This window comes from Zophobas morio, unplaced genomic scaffold (genome assembly GCF_036711695.1).
Source record: "Zophobas morio isolate AGI-343-1 ecotype UQ-CSIRO unplaced genomic scaffold, CSIRO_AGI_Zmor_V1 ptg000017l, whole genome shotgun sequence".
NCBI lineage: Eukaryota > Metazoa > Arthropoda > Insecta > Coleoptera > Tenebrionidae > Zophobas > Zophobas morio.
The window spans coordinates 2,717,819-2,738,726 of record NW_026972122.1 but is presented as its reverse complement, the minus strand read 5'-3'; the positions used below and the strand labels follow the sequence as shown (position 1 = coordinate 2,738,726).

Genomic DNA, 20,908 nt, shown 5'->3' with positions numbered 1-20,908 from the left:
TACACCCAATTTTTTATTTTCGATAATGTAAAAATATATTTACAATCTACCAAAGTAAATTACAAAATGGCGGCGCTTTTTACAGTCTAAATGAGAAACATCGTAAAACAAGAAAGAATACAAAGATTAGGTATGCAATAAAATTTGATTTGTCGCCTTTACATTGTACTCCAAAAGTAGGCCCTAAATCTGAAATAGCAATGCCGGACACGGTTCTCTTCTACGCTACGGTCAAAAATTCTTTCGTACGCACTAGAACCGGAACGAATTTCCACAAAAACTTACTCACTAACAAAAATAACCTGAAATCTGTCTTGTCAGTGTAAATCCGTAACGAAAAACTAAAATTCTACAAAATCAAAACGTAAATTACTGAAAGACCGAGTGAGAAAACTTTAAATGAAAATATGAACAAGTAAACGGTATCTACACTACTTACAGCTAGTTATATGTACATTTTTAATTTAATCTGAAAGAAAACTTCGCTTAAGGAGAAAATAACAAATAACGATTTCAATAGTACCTTTAGACGTTATTCTCTGGCTAACGGATGGGGGTGGTGCTGCATTTGTGCCGATAAATGGGCCTGAATGTTACTTAAGAGAATATCAGGTACTACTGGTTTAGGCAACGGAATTGTGATCGGAGGCGGGTCGTCCGTGTCCTGTTTGATTTTGTTCACGGGCTGGAGGCGGCGAATGTTACTTACTACGTTCAAACCTGAAAAGAAAACGGAAGTTTGTTAGATCGTTTTGTTTCGTCCAGTGGAAATCGGCGACAGAATTCTAAACAAGCATTGTCGTTCATTATGTTGGCAGCTTGAAATTTAATCAGCAGCATCCGCATCGCATACATGGGGTTGGGAATAGTAACGACAAAATTTTACACGTATGTTTTAATGAATATGCGCTTGCTTATGCTCCTTTTTTGCTATCTACTGCTTGTAGTGTTAGAATGAATAATGAGTACAGAATAAAACTCTTGTGGAGAAATAATTCAACGGGGTCAGAGTGACATTTTTTAATTTGAAACTAGTTTAGTGGCAAATATTTATAATTCGATACATCTTAAACGGTGACTCTTATTATTATCAATTTGTTTTATTGATTAAATCTCCAGAACAGCTCCAGTGTTTTACAATTAGTATTACACTGTACATGTTGGAATTGACACACGTGTCTTTCTTGTCGAAATAACTTTGAACTAATTTTATTTATAATATTAATTAAGAACAATCTGCAACCTTTATTATATTATAACTCTGTACCTGAGAGCAAACAGTAAGTAAAGTCGAAAATCACAGCCATCGAGCGACTGGTTACACAGATAATCTCTGAAACTATCGGACCAATTGTTGTCAAATTTTGTGCGTATGTTAGGGATATCATGCAAAATTTGTCTGTTTATCCCCATCAAAAATGAAATCATCTACAAATTTTACAATAGTAAATGTTATTCAAATTTTATAAAAAAAACGTACTCCTCCATTTGTGGTTTATGAATCTGTTTTACCTTTGACATCGAAATAAAAATGATAATAAAAAGTGTATACCAACAGTTTACAATTTAACTTTAAATTTAAACAATCGGTTGCTTGGAAATCTTGCAAAAGTTTTAAGGTTACCGGAAGCATGGTGAATAGTTAAAAATGTATCCGTTCATGTCCACCCTGGAATTGATGATGTTTCACAATTTTGTAGAATAAATGTTTTGAATGTTAAAAGTAACATAGTCCTGAACTTGTAGTTTATGAATCCGTGTTGATTTTTTACGTTTTCGATTTCTTAATGATTCGTTTTTCCGATTTTTCAATATTTTTTTATTTCCAGTTTTTAAAATTTCAGATTTTTCGACTTCGATTTTTCAATTCTTCGATATTTATATTTTTCCGAATTTTTAAATCTCCGATTTTCGACTTCTCGGTTTTACAATTTTCCGTTTTTCGATTTTTGATTGTTCAAATTCTCGTTTTTCAAATTTTTTTATTTTTAACTTTTTGACTTTTGGATTTTGGCCTTATTTCCATTTTTCAATTTTTCGACTTCCCGATTTCTCGATCTTTTGATGTTTCGCTTCCTCGATATTTCAGTTTTTGAATTTTTCGACTTTTTGGTTTTTCAAATTTTCGATTTTCTAATTATTAATTTCCCAAAAATTAGTCATTTCAATTTTGGGATATTTCGAATCTTCAATTGAGATTTCGATGTTTGGATTTTTCGATTGTTCAAATTTTCGTTTTTCAAATTTTTCAATTTTTCTATTTATTGATATTCTCTTTTTTTTTAATTTTTTAGTTTTAAACTTTTCGATTTTTGGATTTTGCTACATTTCCATTTTTCAATTTTTCGATTTTCCAATTTTTGATTTCCCAAAATTTTGTCATTTCAATTTTGGGACTTTTCGATATTTCGAATCTTCAATTTATTAAGTATTTGGACTTTTCAATTCTCTAATTTGTCGAAATTTCACTTTTTCGATTTTTTACATTTAGACTTTTGAATTATTCGTTTTTTTGATGTTTCGATTTCTCGATCTTTCGACTTCTCTGTTTTAGATTTTTCACTTTTTCGATTTCTGATTTATTGAGATGTCGATGTTTGGATTTTTTGATTGTACAAATTCTCGTTTTTCAAATTTTTCAAATTTTCTATTTATCGATTTTCTTTTTATTTAAATTTTTTCAGTTTTTAACTTTTCGATTTTTGGCCTATTCCCATTTTTCGATTTCTCGATCTTTTGATGTTTCGCTTCCTCGATGTTTCAGTTTTTGAATTTTTCGACTTTTTGGCTTTTCAATTTTTCGATTTTCCAATTTCACGTAATCTTACTTTTTCGATTTTTCGTTTTTTTAATATTTCAATTTTTTGACTTTTCCGTTTTAGATTGTTCAGTTTTTCGAATTCTGATTTATGAAATTTCGGTACTTCGATTTTTAATTGCTCAAATTCTCGTTTTTCAAATTTTTCAATTTTCCGATTTCTCGGTTTTTTGATCGCTTCTTTGATGTTTCAGTTTTTGAATTCTTCGACTTTTTGGTTTATTTATGAATTTTTTGGACTTTTCGATTTTCCAAATTCTCGATTTTTTACTTTTTCGGTTTCTCGATTTTTTGATTATTCAAATTCTCGTTTTTATTTTTTTTTTAATTTGTGTATTTATCGATTTTCTTTTTATTTAAAATTTTCATTTTTTCGATTTTTCAAATTCTCCTTTTCTCGATCTTTTGATGTTTCCCTTCTTCGATGTTTCAATGTTTCACTTCTTCGGCTTTTCAATTTTCCAATTTTTTATTTCTCAAAATTTCGCCATTCCAATTTTGGGATTTTTCGATCTTTCGAATCTTCAATTTCTTAATTTTTTTGTCTCGATCTTTCGATTTTTTGACTCTCAGTTTTAGATTTTTCAGTTCTCGAATTCTGATTTATTTAGATTTCGAAATTTCAATTTTTTGACTGTTTAAATTCTCGTTTTTAAAAATTTTTAATTTTTCTATTTATAAATTTTTGGATTTTGGCCTATTTCCATTTTTCAATTTTTCGATTTGTCGAACCTTTCGATCGTTCAGTTTTTGAATTTTTCGACTTTTTTACTTTTCAATTATTCCATTTTACAATTGTTATTTTTTCCCTTTTGAATTTTGGGGTTTTTCGATATTTCGAATCTCCAATTTAGCAATTTTTTTGACTTTTCGATATACTTGTTTTTCGAAATCTTACTTTTTCGATTTTAGATTTTTGAATTTAGTCTTTTTGATGTTTGGATTTCTCGACTTTTCGATTCGATTTTTCAAATTTTTGATTCTTCGATTTTTCAGTTTTTCGGTTTTTAAATCTTTCAATTTTTCAGCTTTCCGATTTTTTAAATTTTGTATTTTTTGCTTTTTTGATTTAAAGTTTTTAAATTTTCCATTTTTAGATCTTTCAATTTTTCCATTTTTCGATTTTTTTGTTTCTCTTTCAATTTATAAAGTTTTTGGACTTTTCGATTTTATAATTTGTCGAAATCTCACTTTTTCGATTTTTTTACTTTTAGACTTTTAAATTTTCCTTTTTTTGATGTTTCGAAGTCTCGATCTTTCGACTTCTCTGTTTTAGATTTTTCACTTTTTCGATTTCTGATTTATTGAAAAGTTATGAAAAGTTTTAATTCTTGAATTTTTCGACATTTTGGCTTTTCAATTTGTCGATGTTTTAAATTTTCAATTTATTAATTTTTTGGAATTTTCGATTTTCCAATTTCTCGAAATCTTACTTTTTCGATTTTTTACTTTTAGATTTTTTGATTATTCAAATTCTCGTTTTTCAAATTTTCTATTAATCGTGTTATTTTTAAATTTTTCAGTTTTTAACTCTTCGATTTTTCTACTTTTCGATTTCTCGATCTTTTGGCGTTTCGCTTTCTTGGTGTTTCAATTTATTAATTTTTTGGACTTTTCGATTCCCCAATTTCTCGAAATTTTACTTTTTCGACTTTTTACTTTTAGATTTTTCGTTTTTTCGATTTTTTGACTTCTCAGTTTTAGCTTTTCAGTTTTTCGATTTCTGATTTAGTGAAACTTCAATCTTTCGTGGTTGTTCAAATTCTCGTCTTTCGAATTTTTTCAATTGTTCTATTTACCGATTTTCTTTTTACTAGTTTTAAACTTATAAATTTTTCAGTTTTAACTTTCTGATTTTTAGATTTTGGCCTAATTCCATTTTTAAATTTCTCGATCTTTTGATGTTTCGCTTCCTGTTTTTGAATTTTTCGACTTTTTTGCATTTCAATTTTGGGTTTTTTCGAAAAGTACAAAAAAATTAATAAACTGAAAATTTGAAATATGGAAAAATCCCAAAATTGAAATGAAATTTTGGGATTTTTCGATATTTCGAATTTTCAATTTATTCATTTTTTGTACTTTTCGATTTTTCAATTTTTCGATTTTTTGACTCGGTTTTAGATTTTTCAGTTTTTCTAATTCTGATTTATTGAGATTTCGATGCTCCAATTTTTTGATTGTTCAAATTCTCGTTTTTCAAATTTTTCAATTTTTCTATTTATCGATTTTTTTTATTTAAAATTTTTTCGTTTTTAACTTTTCCATTTTTGGATTTGCGCCATTTCCATTTTTCAATTTTCCGATTTTTCGACTTCTCGATTTATTGATCTTTTGATGTTTCGCTTCCTCAATGTTTCAGTTTTTGAATTTTTCCATGTTCCAATACTTTATTTTTCAAAACGTTGTCACTTCAATTTTGGGATTTTCCAATTTCTCGAAATCCTACTGTTTCTATTTCTCGATTTTTCTGTTTTTCAAACGTTTGATTTTGCAATTTTTAAAATGCAGATTTCAAAATTTCTGGATTTTTCGGTTTTTAAAATTTTGGATTTTCTCAGGTTTTGGATTTCTCGACTTTTCTATTTTCCAATTTTTCGAATTTTTATATTTTGCATTTTTTGCTTTTTTGCTTTTTTCAAGTTTTTAAATTTTATATTTTTAGATCCTTCAATTTTTCCATTTTTCGATTTTTACATTTTTTCTTTCTGATTTCTGAATTTCAAGTTTTCGACTTCTCAATTTTTCAACATTTCAATTTTGGGAACTTTTTAAATTCTGCATTTTCAAACTTTCGATATTTTAATTTGTCGATTTTCCAATTTTCCGATGGTTCGACTGTTCGATCTTTCGATTTTTCAGTTTTAATCTAATCCGAATGTTTTGAAATGTTGCAGATGTTTTAAGGCTATAAAGAGCATCATAAATCTTTACTCAAAATGTATTTGCTGATCCCCCCTAAAAAATTTATGACGTCACCAGAAAATTTTGCTAAATAAATCCTATCTAAAATGTACAAAATATAATGAGTCTTTTCTTGTGATTTATCACTCCATTCATAGTTTTTGGATTTGCATATACAGGGTGACCTAAAAAAAATAATTAATGGGTAAATGTATTTTATTGATTTAATCAGGAACTCCAGAACCGAATGTTTTGAAATCTTGCAAATGTTTTAAGGTTATAAAGAGCATAATAAATTTTTAGTCAAAATATATTTGGTAATGTTCTACAAAAAACTGATGACGTCAGCTCAAAAGTTTGCCGAATAAATCCTATCTAGAATATACAAAATATGATGAGTCTGTACTTGTAATTTATCATTCCATTCATATTTTTTGAATTTGCATATACCGGGTGACTCAAAAAAAAATGAAATTTACTGCGAAAAAAAAACATAATAGACATGCAGTCGTCACGTTTCCGACAGCGAGGGGAGTACTATCTAAACTCTTTAGACCAATTTTTTTGACTTTTCAGTTTTAGATTTCTCTTTTTCGAATTCTGATTTATTGAGATTTCGATGTTTCGATTTTTTAATTGTTCAAATTCTCCTTTTTCAAAGTTTTTTTATTTATCGATTTTCATTTCATTTAAAACTTTTCAATTTTTCAGTTTTCAACTTTTCGATTTTTGGATTTTGGTCTATTTTCATTTTTCAATCTCTCGATTTTTCGAGTTCTCGATTTCTCGATCTTTTGATGTTATGCATCCCCAATATTTCAGTTTTTGAATTTTTCGACTTTTTGGATTTTCGAATTTTTTATTTTCCAGAATTTCGTTATTTCAATTTTGGGAATTTCAAAATTTTGAATATTCAATTTAACAATTTTTTCGATTTTTCGATTGTCCAATTTCTTGAAATTTTACTGTTTCGATTTCTTAATTTTTGGTTTATCAATTTTTCATTTTTGAAGTTTCGATTTTTTGATTTCTCGGTTTTAGATTTTTCAGTTTTTCGATTTCTGATTTATTGAGATTTCCACGTTTCGAATTTTTGATTATTCAAATTCTCGTTTTTCAAATTTTTCAATTTCTCTATTTATCGCTCTTTTATTTTAAATTTCTCAGTTTTTAACTTTTCGAATTTTGGATTTTGATCTACATATTTCCATTTTTCATTTTTTAGACTTTTCGACTTCTCGATCTTGTCTTTTGAATTTTTCGATTTTCCAGTTTTTCTATCCCAAAAGGTCGTCATTTCAATTTTGGGATTTTTCGATATTTCGAATCTTCAAATTACCAATTTTTTGGACTTTTCAATTTTCCAATTACTCGAAATCCTACTGTTTTTTAATTTTATATTTTTCAATTTTCGATAGTTTGATTTTGCAATTTTTAAAATGCAGATTTTTGGATTTCTAGATTTCTCGATTGTTAAAATTTCTGATTATGCGATTTTTCAATTTTTCGGTTTTTAATTCATTCGATTTTTCAGTTTTCTGATTTCTTAATTTTGCGATTCCTCCATTTCTCAGTTTTTTTTTTGATATTTCTTGTTTTTCGAATTTTCGGTATTTTGACTATTTTTCAATTTTTCGAATTTTTAAATTTTCTATTTTTTGCTTTATCATTTTTTAAAGTTTTTAAATTTTCCATTTTTAGATCTTTCAATTTTTCCATTTTTCGGTTTTTGACATCTCTACATTTTCGAATTTTCGACTTTTATTCCAAGTTTTCGATTTTTCAAACTTTCCATCTTTTAATTTGTCCATTTTCCAATTTTCGAATGTTTCGACTGTTCGATCTTTCGATTTTTCAGTTTTTCGATTCTTCAATTTTACGATTTTTATTTTTTTTTTCATTTCTCAGTTTCTCGATATTCCAGTGTTTCAATTTTTCGATTTCTATTTTTCTAGATATCGTGATTTTTGGGAAAAAAAATTTTACGATTTTTAATTTTTTTCATTTCTCAGTTTCTCGATATTCCAGTGTTTCAATTTTTCGATTTCTATTTTTCTAGATATCGTGATTTTTGGAAAAAAAACAAAAAACAAAACGGTATAACATTTTGCAATTTACTGCACTGACACAGACATATAGTTTCCCCAGTTCTAATTCGGTTTTATGAGAGTACCGCATTGTATAAAAGTTAACTTCCTTAACATTAGATTACTACTACTGGTGATGGGACAGTCATAAATAAGGATTTAATCATTATTCTGTATAATGGTAGTAGTAATCTATTGTTAAGGAACTGGGGAAACTATACCTTTATCAATGCATTCATATTTTTGGATCAATTGTTAATCCGTTTTCTAGTATGGTCACTCCAGACCAAATATAGACGAGTGTGTTTTCATAACATAATGTGCTCGAATCAGATAGTGGCGGGGTATGGGTGATTAAAGCATAATACATTAACGAATAAAGAAAAGCAAGGTCTACAAGAATCTGGAAAAAATATATACAGCGTCATAAAAAAAGTTGGATGTCGAAGTCAAACAAATAAAAATTATAGAATGTCAAAACACATTTATAGGACGTCATTTTATAGATTACGTTAAATGAAGTTACTTTTTGCTCTCAGGTACAAAATTATTCCCGTGACGATTTTTGTAGTAACAATAAGTACATTATGCAGTATTGGGTGATTTTTTTAAATTTGTGATATAGTTACCCAAGAATTTGTTGGCACAACAAAAAAAAATTTCACATCATTTGACAACATAACCTAAAAATGGGTTATCTGTGGCTGACTTAAAAAGCTATTTTATGTTATGACAACAAGAATTAAACCTTTGTTGGATTTAAATCATGTATTTTATTATGTTCTTTTACCCTTTTACTGAGTATAAAATATAATATAACCATTATTATTATCAAAGAAATGTGCAGAAAAATAGAATTAATTAATTGTTCCTTTTTCCACAGTCATAGATTTTACAATATGTAAGTAGTAATTTCGAAATCACAAATGAAAGTACATAAGATGTTAGTTATTTGTACATCTGAGGTAATTTAAGTGATTGTTGTTGATGCAAAAATGTTATTAAAATAGTTTGTATAAATTAACAGGAAGTGCATCTGCAGTTCAGATTTTTCTACTACATTTTGCTTTTTTTTTTCAATGTTTTTCAGAATACTGCAGTTTGAAGTGACTCTTTGTTTTCTTTGTATTTATTCAAAATTAACAGAAAAAAGAAATTAATGACAAATATCTCATTTTTATACCGCATTATGAAATTTTTGTGCAATGAGTTAAACGTTTTAACCAAAAATTGTCAAGTTTATTATTGCTCACAAATCTAAATGCGTTTAAAAAATTACAACCTATTGGATAAAAATAATAAACATTAATTTATTAGTATAACTGAAATTATTATGATCAATGACTTGAATTAAATAGCTTTATATTAATTTACAAAATTACCAAAAACTTTATTAGTCGTGCACAATTACGACTAGAAAATCGGGAACCGAAGTCGACCGAAGATCACATATAACTTGTTTAAAGCGATACCTACGGATACGTATAACTGAAATGTAAACCTACCGTGAACAGTCCTCTTATGCTGCGTCAGCAAATACCCCATAAGAAAACTCTCCGTACACAATTCGCATTGGAACCTCTCCCCCGTATGTCTTCGCACATGCGCCTTGAGATCATTACCTTGAGCAAAAGCGGCCTCACAGTACGTACACCTGTAAGGCTTTTCACCCGTGTGAGTTCGCATATGAACCGTCAAATTGTACGCCCTAAAACACCCTCACTTTACCAAGATGTACGCCAAACGCGACCACAACGTACCTTCCGAACCCTCGCCCGCATATCGTACACAAGTGCGTCTTCTCCCCGGTATGGTACCTCTCGTGTACTGTAAGATCGGTCGTCCTCGGAAACCCTTTGCCGCAGTATTTACACTTGAACGGTTTCTCTCCACGATGCCTCCTCATGTGTATCACCAGGTAATCGTTCCTGATGAACCTCTGCCCGCATTCTGAGCACAAGAACTTCTTCGAGTGCTCGTTGTGGAACTTCATGTGTTCTGTGAGGTGCGACTTCGACAGGAAACACTTGTCGCAGGTCTTGCACTGGTAACGTTTTTCGCCCATGTGGCCCTTGACGTGGACGTCCCGGTACTTCTCCGTGGTGAAGGTCTTCAGGCAAACGTGACACTCGAATTTCTTCTCGCCCAAGATCTGGAAATTAATCTCTATCACCACAAACTAGCTACAAAATCGGTCGTACCTTCTCTCCGATATTGTGTTTCGAGACTTTATGCTTGGCCAGTTGGTCCGCCCTGTGGAACATCTTGCAGCAAACTTCACACTGGTACTCCTGCTTCTTGTCGTGCAGCCTCACATGCTGTTGTAAGTGGTCCCTTCGCGAAAACCTCTTACTACACACGTCACACGAAAACGGCCGAACGACAGAATGCGAAGTCATGTGTCTTTTGAGATGATTAAACCTAGCGAATTCCTTATTGCAAACTTTACACGTGTGCACTTTCATGCCTTCGTGTGATTTCGCGTGCTTTTCTAACAGACTTAGCTTACTGAAAACTTCACTACAACTCGAACACGGGAACTCCCCTTCGATTTCTTCCCGGTCGATGGGCTCCTTTTTGTTCTTTTTCAGGCTGGGAGGGCGACCTCTGGGTCTGCCGGTGCTTTTGTAGCCTCCGGGGTGCTTTCGAGGTCGACCGCGACCTCGTTTCTTGGGCGGGCTGGTTTTCGTGGGGAGGTACTCGGAGTGGGCGCTGTCGGAATCATTGTCTGCAACTGTCAAAGAAATGACAATGTGGTAGATGTTTATTATCACGCTAAGTTTTGCTTTGTTTCACTGCTGTTAGACGGCAATCATTTTTTTTTAAACACCCTATTTTTTTGAGATTCATGCAGTGATTTTTTTTATCCTTTTATGTATTATACTTGAATATTTTTTTCTTTTATTATTTTTAACTTTTTTAAATACTACATTTGTCTACCCAAATAATTCCGTTAATAATCCAACAGCCATTTTGACACAAAAATTAAATTAATTTTCATCACAACTTTTCAGCAAAATATGATTGACACATCGATGAATTCAGAAAAAAAACTACAAAAATGTGTACAAAATGTATAAGGTATTATTAAAAAAAAAATGGTCGAAGGTTATTTCAACAGAACTTCCCCCGCCCCTGAAGTGCAGCCCAAAAAATCCCGCTTCTTTGAAAAATATGTGTTTTTTGTGATTTTTGTTTTCTCATATCCTCTATATAAAGTAAAAACGAGTGGCAGAAATAACGCTCCCACAGCTTTTTTGACTTGAATTTTTCAATGCCCAAAATTGTTCTTTTTTTTTGTTTCTTCAACTTTTCGATTTGCAATTTTTTGAGTTTTCCAGTTTAAATTTTTCAGTTTTTCAATTTTCCAAATTTTTGTTTTTTCAATTTCCCAATTTTTCGATTTGCAAATTTTCGCTACGATTTTTTCTTTTTTTTTTATTACAAATTCGATTTTTCACTTTTTCGAATTTTTTTGTTTTTTTAATTTTAATATGTCTATCTTCAATTTTTCGATTAAAAATTTCTCTAGTTTTCAATTTTTCCTTTCGGTTTTTTGATTTCTTTATTTTTACGATTTTATGACAGTCAACTCCCCGAATTTTCATTTTAAAATTTTTCAGTTTTTTTTTTCATTATTTTTTCAATTTTTCGGTTTTTCAATGTCCTGATTTTATAATTATTCTTTTTTAATTTTTTCGATTTTTTCGTTTTTTCAATTTAAAATATTTTGTTTCCCCATATCTCAATTTTTCGTTTCTTCAATTTTTAATTTGCAACTTATCTATTTTTTTTTTTTAATATGTTTCAATTTTCAAACTTTTGGGTTTTTCGATTTCTCGTTTTGAGTTTCTTGAGTTTTCGATTTATAATTTTTCGATTTGCAATTTTCATTTCGGTTTTTTATTTTTTTTTTTTCAATTACATATTTGATTTTTTGTTTTTTAAATTTTAATAACTTCAATTTTTCGTTCCTTTGATTTTTCGAATTGGGATTTTTCATTTTTTAATTACTTTTGTTTCTTCAATTTTTTGATTTTGCAATTTTTCGATTTAAAATTTCTCGATGTTTCAATTTTTAATTTTTCAGTTTTTAGTTTCGATTTTCTGTTTTCTTTATTTTTTATTTTATATAATATAATTTTTCGACATTCAACTCCTCGAGCTCTCATTTTTAAATTTTAAGTTTTCGTTTCGGTTTTTTATTTTCGTTCTTTTTTCAATATTTCGATTTTTTAATGTTCTCACTTTATAATTGTTCATCTTTTCCATTCTTGGATTTTTCAATATTGCTATTTGCAATTTTTCTGTGTGCCATTTGTCAGCTTTTAAATTTTTAATTTTTCATTTCGGTTTTTTACTTTCCTTTTTTTTTTCAATTACGTAGTCGATTTTTCGCTGTTTCGATATTTTTTGTTTTTTCAATTTTAATATCTTCAATATTCAGTTTCTTCAATTTATTCGATTTGGGATTTTCATTGTTTATTTTTTTTGTGTTTCTACAATTTTTTAATTTTCCAATTTTTCGATTTAAAATTTTCATTTTTTAATTTTTCAATTTTTCTTTATGGTTTTTTGTTTTTTATTTTTACGATTTTCCCAATATTGAATGTTACAATTTTATAATTTTTCGAGATTTCATTTTTAAATTTTTCAGTTTTTCGATTTTCCAACTTTTGGATGTTTCAATTTTTAAGTTTGCAATTTTTTGTTTCGGTTTTTCATTTTCTTTCTTTTTTCAATGTTTCGATTTTTCAATGTTCTGATTTTTAAATTTTTCGTTTCTTCAATTTTTGAGTTGCGATTTTTCTAGTTTTCATTTTAAATATGTAATAATAATATTTATTTAAAAAATTTTTCACTTTTTCGATTTTCCAACTTTTGGGTTTTTCAATTTCTCGATTTGTAATTTTTCATTTGTTTTTTTTCTTTTTTTTTAATTAAACATTCGATTTTTCACTGTTTTATATACTCTTTGTTTTTTCTAGTTTAATATTTTCAATTTTTCGTTTCTTCGATTATTCGATTTGGGATTTTTCATTTTTTAATTTTTTTTGTTTCTTGAATTCTTTGATTTTGTAATTTTTCGATTTAAAATTTACCAAGTTCTCCATTTTGAATTTTTCAATTTTTCGTTTCGGTTTTTGTTTTAACCATTTTTACGATTTTTCGATTATTCAATGTTCCGATTTTATAATTTTTCGACATTCAACTCCTCGAGTTTTCATTTTAAAATTTTTCAGTTTTTCGATTTTCCATTTTTGGATTTTTTCAAGTTTTCAATTTTTCGATTTTTCAATTTTTCATTGCAGTGTTTCATTTTCTCGATTTTTTTAATTTTTCGGTTTTTCAATGTTTTAATTTTTGGATTTTTCCGTATTTCGATTTGAAATTTTTCCGTTTTCGATTTCTCAACTTTTATATTTTTAATTTTTCTTTTTTCCATTTTAGATTCTTCTGTTACTCGATTTCTCAATTTTTCGTTTCTTCAATTTTTGATTTGTGATTTTCCGAGTTTTCATTTTAAATATGTAATAAAAATAATAATTTAAAAATTTTTTCAGTTATTCAATTTTCCAACTTTTGAGTTTTTCAGTTTTTCGAATTGGACTTTTTCATTTCGTTTTATTTTCTTTTTTTTTCAATGACATATTCGAGTTTTCACTGTTTCGATATTTTTTGTTTTTTTCAATCTTAATATCTTCAATATTTAGTTTCTTCAATTTTTTTGTTTGGAATTTTCATTTTTTAATCTTTTTTTAATTTCTTTATTTTTATGATTTTTCGATGTTCCGATTTTATAACTTTTCGACATTCAACTCCTGGAGTTTTCAATTTTTCGTTTTCGGCTTTTTATCTTCTTTATTTTTTCAATTTTTCGGTTTTTCAATGTTCTGATTTTATAATTATTCTTTTTTAAATTTATGGATTTTTACAAAATTTTGATTTGCAATTTTTCCATTTGTCAACTGTTAGATTTTTTAATTGTTCGTTTCATCAATTTTACATTTTTCTGTTTCTCAATTTTTGGTGTCTTCAATTTTTAATTTGCGATTTTTCTAGTTTTCATTGTCAATTATGTAATAATATTTTTTTTCATTTTTTTCAATTTTTCAACTTCAATTTCTCGATTTGAGTTTCTTGGGTTTTTGATTTAAAATTTTTCAATTTTTGGATTTGCAATTTTTCATTTCGGTTAATTTTCTTTTTTTTTCACTTACACATTCGGTTTTTTACTGTTTGGATATTTTTTGTTTTTCAATTGTAATATCTTCAATTTTTCGTTTTTTCGAATTGGGGTTTTTCATTTTTTTTTTGTTTCGTCAGTTTTTTGATTTTGCAATTTTTCGATTTAAAATTTCTCAAGTTTTCAATTTTGAATTTTTCGCTTCCGTTTTTCGATTTTTCAATGTTCCGATTTTATAATTTTTCAACATTCAACTTATCGAGTTTTCATTTTAAAATTTTTCAGTTTTTCGATTTCAAAACTTTTGTTTTCATTTTAAGTTTTCAACTTTTCGTTTCGATTTTTTATTTTCTCAATTTTTTGGTTTTTCAATGTTCTGATTTTATAATTATTCTTTTTTTCATTTTTTCAATTTTTCAATATTTCGATTTGAAATTTTTCCCTTTTCGATTCATCAACTAGATTTTTAATTTGTTTTTTCATTTTAGATTTTTCTATTACTCGATTTCTCAATTTTTGATCTGCGATTTTTCTAGTTTTCATTTTAAATATGTAATAATAATTACAATTTAAAAAAAATCACTCTTTCAATTTTACGATTTTCGAATTTTTCCGTTTGTCTTACATATTAGATTTTAAAATTTCTTCAAGTTTTCGTATTGCAATTTTTCGTTTCGGCTTTTTAGTTTATTATTTTTTTTTAATTATTTGTTCTTTCACTGTTCTGATTTTATAATTTTGCTTTTTTCAATGTGAAATGTTTCAGTTTTTGCATTTTTCAATTTCTCGAGTTATAGTTTTTCGGTTTTCAATTTTTCCACTTTTCAACTTCTAGATCTTTTAAATTTTCGATTTTCAGTTTCCCGATTTTTAATTTTTTGTTTCTTCAATTTTTGATTTGCAATTTTTCTAATTTTCATTTTTTTCACTTTTTCAATTTTTGGGTTTTTTTTGTTTTTCAATTGTAATATCTTCAATTTTTCGTTTTTTCGATTGGGATTTTTCATTTTTAATTTTTTTTGTTTCTTAATTTTTTTGATTTTCCAATTTTCGGCTTTTGTTTTCATTTTTATGATTTTTCGATTTTTCAATGTTCCAATTTTATAATTTTTCAACATTCAACACCTCGAGTTTTCATTTTAAAAGTGTTCAGTTTTTCGACAGTTTTGGATGTTTTAATTTTAAGTTTTCGATTTTTCGGTTCGGTTTTTATTTTCTCAATTTTTTGGTTTTTAAATGTTCTGATTTTATAATTATTTTTTTTTTAAATTTTTGGATTTTTCTATATTTCGATTTGAAATTTTTCCCTTTTCGATTTAGCAAAGTTTAGATTTTTAATTTTTTGTTTTTCCACTTTAGATTCTTCTGTTACTTGAGTTCTCAATTTTTGGTTTGCGATTTTTTAGTTTTCATTTTAAATATGTAATAATAACAATTAAAAAAAATCACTTTTTCAATTTTACGATTTTTTAATTTTTCGACATTTAATTTCTTCAAATTTTCGTTTCGGCTTTTTCGTTTATTACTTTTTTAAATTATTTGTGTTTTCACTGTTCTAATTTTATAATTTTGCTTTTTTCAACTTTTAGATTTTTAAAATTGTTGGGTTTTCAGTTTTAGATATTTCAGTTTCTTGATTTTTCAATTTTTCGCGTCTACAATTTTTGATTTGCAATTTTTCAGTTTTTCTATTTTTAATTTTTCGACTTTTCAACTTTTCGAATTAAAAAAAAATGGAAAAATTCCAAAATTGTAAAACTGAAAAATAAAAAATGAAAAAACCAAAACGTATCAAATGAAAACTTTCAAAACTTGGAAACCAATAACTTGAAAAATTGAAGAAACGAAAAACTGAAAAAGTGAAAGATTAAAAACTGAGGAACTAAAAATTGAAAAAGTGCAAAATCGAAAAACCAAAATATTGAAAATTAAATTGGAAAACCGAGAAATTAAAAAATCAAAGATTAAAAATTTGAAAAACTGGCTGCACGAAAAATTGTGATATACAGAAAAATTGAAAAATGGAAAAATTACACAATTGCAAAATTGCAAATCGAAAAACTAAAGAATTAAAAAACTGAAAAAATTAAAGTTGAAAATACGGCAAATTATGAAACATGTAAAGATGTGAAAATTGAAAATCAAATAAAATGAAACAACGAAAAATTTTGATATTAAAAAATTGTAAAATCGAAGGAAAAGGAAAAACGAAAAATTGTGATCAAAAAATTGGTTGAAAGTAAATAAATCCAGATTTTTCGGAATATTGTCGGATTTGATTTTCCGAATTTAATTTTTTTATGATAAAGATGTAAAGACATGTATGTAATGTTAAATTTGACAAGTCCAATAGTTTCTGAGATAATTTGTTTCATACAAATTCTGGCAGGAGACAGGCAGCAGACGAAAACGGAAGACCTATTTTTTCGTAGTCTAGGAGTCATGAAACGACGAGAAAACATAATAGTAGCCAGTCCCCCGATAAACTCGTTCCGATATTTCCTTAACTTACGCCCAGGAAGCAAAAATCATAAAAACAAGTAATAACTGGGGAAATATTTCATCTTTTAAACGGACACAAACATTAATTTTGAATCATTTAATTCCAAGGTTTCGTCTTATGCCATTTTAAATCGTCAATAGAGTTAAAAAAAACTAATTTCCATCTAAAATCTAAAATTTTGGTTCTTTTTACTTCCCGAGCGTAAGCAAAGGAAGTATTGTAATCGAGTCCGTCGGCCGACTCTCTACTTTTACGTTTTCTCGATCTTTCATGACCCCTAGAAGACGAAGAAATAGGTCTCCCATTTCCGTCTGTCTGTCTGTCTGTCCGTCTGTCCGTCTGTCCGTCTGCCGTCCCGGATTTTTATTAGACAGATAATCTCCGAAAGTACTAGACCGATTGTTGTGAAATTTTGTACTTATATTAAGAATATCATGTAGATGGTAAAACGCTAATCAAAATTTGTCTAATCATCCCCACCACTAATGCGATGACGTCACTTCAAAATTGTACATAGTAAATGGGTTTTCAATTGTATAAAATAACATAGTCCTACACATGTAATTTACAACTCCGAATCGACTTTTCACCCGAAACGTCCAGATTTTTGGAAAAAAATCAAAATTATAAAACAACATTTTGAAATTTAATTTTTAATCTGCTAACCAGAATGCTTTGAAATCTTGCAGATGTTTTAAGGTTATAAAGAGCATAATAAATTTTTAGTCAAAATATATTTGGTTATCTTCTACAAAAAACTGATGACGTCAGCTCAAAAGTTTGCCGAATAAATCGTATCTAAAATGTTCAAAATATGATGAGTCTGTACTTGTGATTTATCATTCCATTCATATTTTTGGATTTGCATATGCAGGGTGACTCAAAAAAATTAATGAAGGCGTGAATTTATTTTATCGATTTAATCAGGAATTACAAAACCGAATGCTTTGAAATCTTGGGAATATTTTAAAGTTATTATAAGCATGGTAAACTTTTGTTCAAAATGTATTTGTTCATCCCTCCTAAAAAAATTGATGACGTCACCCTTAAATTTTGCTGAATAAATCTTATCTAAAATGCAAAAAATATGATGAGTTTGTACTTGTGATTTATCATTCCATTCATATTTTTTAGATTTTCTTAAGAGGTGGTTCAAAAAAATTAATGAAGTCAATTTATTTTATTGATTAAATTAAAGGCAACACTTATTATTAGTATTACACCCCAACCAACCCAATTTGGTAGACACAAAATTTGTTAAAGGAAAAACTCGGTTGAAACATAAGGGCAGCACGCTTATTTACATCGACTTTAACATTACAGACCTGCATTTGTTTTATGCGCTCACTTGGTTCCTCGAATGTGAAATAGACATGTTTATAATCAACCAATTGTGAATTTCACCGTCAAGAATTAAAATAAAACCCAATGTTTTATATAATAAGCGGAAGTCGAAGCAATAAAACCGATGGTCGTTTTGTTTACAGTTTCTCTGTTTGACTCTCACGTATGCTGTTACGCCTGTCATCTTAAATTAAGAATGTTTATACATACACGATTTTCAGTTGCCTCTGATACGTATACGTGAGTAAATTGTTTCGTTATTTTATTGATTATTACAAATCAATATTCATTTTCCCGAAAATTTGAGAATATAATAATTTTATTCTTAGTATTACACTACATCTATCCCAACTGATATACGTGTCCTTGCAAAAATGTTGATGACGTCATCGCAATTTTTTTTTAAATTCCCACTACAAAAATGTAATGAGAAAAAAAACACAATAGGCATGCAGTCGTCAAGTTTCCGACAGCGAGGGAAGTACTGTCTAAACTCTTTAGACCAATTTTTTTAGTCTAGCTAAGTGGGTATGGGTTTATGAAAACCTACAGAGAGGAGGCGGAGAAGTCTACATCTCACTGCTAAAAATAAGTAGCTCATTGAACTGTTCTCAGACAGCAAAATATATTATAAAAAAAATGTGTTCAGCACGGATGAGTGAGCATTTCGTTAACACGTCGGGATTTTACGTCAGTGAACCCACCACTAATTCGTCTAAAATGCTCAGTTTATGTGAAAAACTGAAAACTAACTTCCGCATAAAATTTTTATCTGTGGGGCCACCTATTGAGCACATACGTAACAAAGAATAATATTACGGCTTATGGTAAGAAGATAAAACACGGGTTGTACTAATTTCATACAAAAATCGGTGAAACTCCACCAATCCTCGACTTACCGTCATTAATCCCGTCATCGTCATGCTCATTGTTATACTCCTCGTGTTGATAATTACTACTTATAATCTTCTTCTCCTCGTCAATAGTGATGTCGTTCTCATTAATCTCGATATCCACCTGCGACTCCAAAATTTCCTTTATATCCACATTATCCTCACTCGCCTCCTTCTCCTGACTATCCTCATTCTGCAAATCCGCAACCGCCTTGATCTTCTCCTCGTCCGAGTTCTCAGTCACCTCCACGTGCGGCTCCAAGTAATCATCAACGTCCGACGCCGCATTGTACTCCAAATTCGGATCGTAATCTATCTCGTAATAGTGCTCCTCTATATTATCTATATTATCTAACGTCGGCAGCGCCGGCTTTTGATTCTCGTGCAGCCTCTTGTGCACTTCCAGACTATCCTCTCTCGAAAACCCTCTATTACAAATATCACAAATGTGCACCCGTTCCCCCTTGCACCTCAGAGCGTGCACCTCGAGGTGATCCGAGCGATTGAAGCCCCTGTTGCACGATTTGCAAGAGAACGGTTTCTCTTTGAGGTGCGTCGTCAGGTGGCGCTTGAGGTGTTCCATCCGAGTGAGCGTCTTGTTGCATATTCGACAAACGTGGAGCTTGTGTTTGCCGTGGGACAGCTCGTGGCGGTAGACGTGGGTCTGGCGGGTGTAGCCCTTGCCGCAGAATCTGCACTTGAATAGCGTACCTAAGTGGATGCGTTTGTGGCTTCTTAGGCCTTCGAGAGTCGTGAAGACTTTGCCGCATTCGCGGCAGGTTAGGATCATCTGGTTGTTTTCCATGAACTCGATGAAGTCCGAAGTCTGGGCGGCATGGGAGGTTTGTTTCGATGAGTCTTGGACGAGAGGCTCCACCAGGGTTTCTAGAAAACGAAAAACATGTTTGTTCATTCTATTTTCTCGAAAATGTAAGAATACGGTGATGTAGCGCTCACCTATATTAAATAATAATAATGATTAATTTATTCAGCAGACAAATTGTCCATTTTTTTTTTTCTTAAACATGAACATGGTTAAAATGGTTAATTTTTGCAAGGAAATATAGAGTTTGCAATTAGACTCCACCCCATAACTGCAAAATCCATATTTCCTTGCAAAAATGTACCATTTTAAACATGTTTTATTTTTCTTGTTGTGAAAAGAAGACTACACATATTAAGAAAAAAGGCAAAATATAAGCCCCGCCCACCCACCCTCTCTCAATTGTGATGTTTTTTTTAATCGTCAGAAGCCAAAGGAGCGGAATTTAACTGCAAAATCCTTATATCAGAATAAAAAAAATCATCACAATTGAGATGGGGTGGGTGGGCGGGGTTTATATTTTGTCTATTTTCTTAATATACATGGTATTCTTTGAACAACACAACCAGAGAACATAGGCGAAGCGTCATAGTTTAAATTAAATGACGGTTGAGGACTCCTCGACTTATGTTGGCAACATTGTTTGTTTCTCACTAGGAGTAAAATTAACTAGAAAAAATGTCATAATATTTTTAACGACGCGTTTTACTTTCGACAAATTGACACTAGATTTACCAAATATTACAAGCTGCTTACTGTTTCTTTCACTTTAATTCAGATCACACGAATTACAGTTCGTCGTCTGAGAACTTGTTTGATCTACAGACCAGAGCGCACTCAGGCCAATGTCGACTCTAAGCGTTCGGAAACGATTTGATTTATAAGCCATGATCCGTGATCTGATACACATCCTAACCGGTTTCAACCATAATTTCTTGCTGTTTCAACTTTCGAATTCTCAGTTTTTCGAAATTTTAGTTTGGGGATTTTTCAGTTTACTCCTTTTATTTTTCAATTTTTGGATTTTACAATTTCTCAATTTTTCAATTCTTGACTCTTATAAACTCTTTATTCATCGATTTTTCAATTAATTGATTTTTCAGGTTTTTTGGTTTTTCAATTTTTCTATTTTTTCAGGTTTCGATTTTTCACCTTTACTTTTTTGATTTTCCGATTTCTCAATTTTTTTAATTTTTAATTTCTTAGTTTTTGGACATTTCAGTTTTGGGATTTTTCAGTTTACCTGTTATTCAATTTTTCGATTTTTTTTGACGTTTCGATATTTCGACTTCACTTTTTTGATTCTCAATTTTTCGATTCTTTAGATTTTCAGTTTTGGGATTTTTCAGTTT

The 20,908-nt window shown here is 29.2% G+C and overlaps 1 protein-coding gene across 2 annotated transcripts in view; it reads right to left on the bottom strand.

Annotated features, from left to right (window-relative positions):
• The window catches only part of LOC135130036 (zinc finger protein 98-like), a 31,981-nt gene continuing 11,073 nt past the window's right edge, over positions 1-20,908 (bottom strand). The window contains exons 3-8 of one of the 2 annotated variants that reach the window (XM_064057343.1): positions 18,740-19,618; positions 10,008-10,540; positions 9,567-9,958; positions 9,312-9,514; positions 524-720; positions 1-469 (exon numbers count right to left, since the gene is read on the bottom strand). In XM_064057343.1, coding sequence (XP_063913413.1) covers positions 533-720; positions 9,312-9,514; positions 9,567-9,958; positions 10,008-10,540; positions 18,740-19,618 — 2,195 coding nt within the window. In that variant the 3' untranslated portion in view covers positions 1-469; positions 524-532. Of the gene's footprint in view, positions 721-9,311; positions 9,515-9,566; positions 9,959-10,007; positions 10,541-18,739; positions 19,619-20,908 lie in introns of both variants that reach the window. The other variant, XM_064057342.1, reaches the window with a different exon arrangement.